This window comes from Poecilia latipinna, unplaced genomic scaffold (assembly GCF_001443285.1).
Source record: "Poecilia latipinna isolate Pla-1442-1.1 unplaced genomic scaffold, P_latipinna-1.0 Scaffold6797, whole genome shotgun sequence".
NCBI lineage: Eukaryota > Metazoa > Chordata > Actinopteri > Cyprinodontiformes > Poeciliidae > Poecilia > Poecilia latipinna.
The window spans coordinates 1-3,118 of record NW_015119413.1 but is presented as its reverse complement, the minus strand read 5'-3'; the positions used below and the strand labels follow the sequence as shown (position 1 = coordinate 3,118).

The following is a 3,118-nucleotide window of genomic DNA, read 5'->3' as shown; positions in this document are numbered from 1 at the left end:
AGAGCCAAACGTATGGTGGCGGCGTGACCTCTGACTTCGCTGTGCTGCCATGGCCACGCCCTCTACTGAAAACTCTTTGTGCTTTAAAGCAAGTGAGACCAACTTGTTATCAGTCATCTCACACAAGATCATCTTGATTAGGTCAAGAGAGCCAGAGTTGGAGCCTTAATAATAAAACAAGAATAAGAAATCCTCCGATAACAATAGGCCTTCGACAGCGCTTTGCTGCTCGGGCCTAAAAAGTATAATTTTTTCTAATGATGGGATCAATTTAGGAAAAGTCATAAAACTTCAAATTGGCTTGTGTTGTCTTGCGGGTTGCTTTGGACCTGCAAGACAACACAAGGGTTAACTCACTCTTCTGTCCAGGATGTTTCTGGAAGCAGGGAAGCACGTCTGTGTGGAGTATCCCATGGCCCTGTCTTACCAGGCTGCTGCTCAACTGTGGGACTTAGCCCAGAAAAAAGGTGAACTCCATTACTTTTATCATTAACCTGTTTGTTCAAGGTTTTAAAATGTATCACCTCTACCCAAAGTGCAGTAGATAATCTGCAAACATTGTTTTTGAAATAGTATTAACACCATTTGTTTTTGGCCCACAGAAGAAAAGAAATAGCAACTTCTGATTTTCGGAAAATACAAAAATATTCCCAGAACAGTACAGACCAAACTACTGTTCACTTCCCGTACACTTCTGGACTGGAAGTAAACGGGAAGTGAACCTGTTTACCTCCCGCCCGGGAAAGTGAACAGGTTGAGAAGTTTTTCTGTTTGTCTGCAGGGGTGGTTCTACACGAGGAGCACATTGAGCTGCTGACAGAAGATTACAAACAGCTGAAGAAAGAAGTAGAAGGGAAAACCCTGTTGGAAGGTTCTCTTCACTTTGCTGGTAAAAAGCAAGAGCTTTATCTGCACTTCAGACTTGTCAGAAACATTATAAAGCACAAGAATACTTATCTCTTTTTCTCAGTGTGTGTGTATGTCTTTAAAATTTGCTTCCTTGAGAATCAATGAAGATAAAATAAAAAAAATAAAATAAACTACAAAAACTTAAATACTGTATTTTGAGGAAAGGAAGAAATGTCATGAAGGGTGGCACAGATATTTTTTAACTTTACATAAAGGAGCTGTCCCTGTTTGCATGCTCACCATACATCAACTACGAGGACGTCGTCCTTTCTCTAAACCTCACACTGGATTTAGACTGATAGATTCAAAGCTTGATCCCTTGCTTCCCTTCCTGCTTTAAATTCTGGTTGTGTTGAGTAAAAATGTAAACGACTAGTTTTTTTTTTTTTGCATTTCAAAAATACAACAGTATTTACAACATGTATGTACAGGTGATTAAAGATCATGTTTAAATTGAAACCTTTACAACTATAAAATGCAAATTGGAAAGGCAAAAGAAAAAAGCCTTTGTGAGCTTTTGGAATTGATCTAACTGTATTTTGTATTTTTTATTTTTTTATAACAATACCATTCATTAATTTTTGAAGTAGGTCTTGCTCTGTCTCAGGTGGAGCACTGAAGCCTGGATTTGGTTTTCCTGCATTCAGTGGAATTGCTCGCCTTTCCTGGCTGGTTGATTTGTTTGGGGAGCTTTCAGTAAGAGCGGCAACTTTTGAAGAAGACGCCAAACAAGGCTACAGCAAGATGACAGCACAGCTGCTAACGTCTGACAGCAAGTTAGATATTATCTTTTTTCTTACTGCATTTTTGACAACAGATCCTTTAACATAATGATAACGTTTCCTGACTAATTTGGACATCAGAAGACAGTTTTGAGTAAATTGGGTTGGCAGAAGCCTAGTGTTCTACTGCTTCTATAGTTCCACTTCATTTTCTTGCAATATCAACTGTATATAGAAATTGCACTATAAATGTCCACTCCATGGCAAAAATAAGTTGCTTTTGGTGGGTTTTAGCTTACTGGCTAAAATTCCCCTGGCCAAAGAATGTCCAGTGTGTTTAAAAGCAACAGAAAAGGTAATTTTCTATGTTGGTGAATCAGTTATGCAGACCATGTGCTGACCTCAGCATTTGCAGCATTAGTGGTGAGGTATGCAGTAGTTCCACAGATCCCAACAGGAAATATGTTTTTTTTAACAGAATAAATCAACTAGTGAGACTTTTTGTAACAACCTGGTTAAACATTTTTGCTTTAAGTGTTTAATTATTACCATATAGGACTGCCTTTTTTATAGGCCTGTGATTTTATCAGAAATTTTAACTTTACTGAAAATTTCAAGTAATGTAACAATATAAATCAGTGTTTCTGAACCTTTTTTGGCCCAGCACCCCCCTACCCTTTATTCAGGTCCCTCACCGCCACCCACCAAAGAATTGGCAGGCTACTTTGCCTGCCAATTAGCCTGCCAATAGTAATACCATTACTATTACTGTCACAATAGTGACAGTAATATTAATGGTAAAATAATGATTTTACCATTAATATTACTGTCACTATTGTAGATGTTTTGATTTTTATGCTTGTCAGGGTTTCCCCCAGTGTATTATAAGCCTGGCGGCCTGCCATGCTTTGTAGCCCTGCCCAGAAAATAAAATAAAAAAAAAAAAAAAAACATTTTTTATTTATTTTTTTTTTAAGCTAGGCTGCAAGCGTCTCTTTATCTCTTAGCATTTCACTAGTAGAGCAGATTTATTCCTAAAGGATAGGTTTATAATAGGTTTATAGTTTATGCATTTAAAAGCCAACAGCGCGCTGACCAATCGCACAGCTGGCGCCTCTGTGCTTTGCCTCAGCGAGATCACGCGTGCCTCCTTTCACTCAAACTGGACACAGGCTGACCTGTATGGATATTTACATAAACCTACTGTGAGGAATTATGATCCTCTGGAGAACTCTAGGTAAGAGTTTTAAACCCGCCGCGTTAGCTTTGGTTGCGCAGCTCAATGTGAACCGCAGGAATAACTTGTAGCGAATTCAGAGATGCGCGTTGTGGAGCGGTGAGAATGATTTATCTTTGTGAACAAACAATTATATCTGAGAAAACTTGTCCCATAAACTCGACCAACCAGAATAGTCTCTGTGATGCTTATTAAAAAGTCAACAGACACGAAATGGAAGAGCTACTAAAGCCACATTAGCAGCATTGAA

General features: G+C 38.6%; 1 protein-coding gene across 1 annotated transcript; it reads left to right on the top strand.

Moving 5' to 3' along the window:
* Nucleotides 1-327: 327 nt before the first annotated feature.
* LOC106944076 (biliverdin reductase A-like) lies at nucleotides 328-2,376 on the top strand. The gene is made up of 3 exons (XM_015027337.1): nucleotides 328-467; nucleotides 782-889; nucleotides 1,517-2,376. The coding sequence occupies exons 1-3, from the start codon at nucleotides 371-373 to the stop codon at nucleotides 1,738-1,740; spliced, it is 429 nt and encodes a 142-aa protein (XP_014882823.1). The 5' UTR covers nucleotides 328-370; the 3' UTR covers nucleotides 1,741-2,376.
* Nucleotides 2,377-3,118: the final 742 nt, after the last annotated feature.

Excerpts from the sequence above, each read along its gene's own strand:
- LOC106944076 (XM_015027337.1), top strand. The coding sequence starts at position 371 with ATGTTTCTGGAAGCAGGGAAGCACGTCTGTGTGGAGTATCCCATGGCC. Across the intron at positions 468-781 it reads GGACTTAGCCCAGAAAAAAG|GGGTGGTTCTACACGAGGAG; the intron begins GTGAACTCCATT and ends GTTTGTCTGCAG. Across the intron at positions 890-1,516 it reads AGGTTCTCTTCACTTTGCTG|GTGGAGCACTGAAGCCTGGA; the intron begins GTAAAAAGCAAG and ends GCTCTGTCTCAG.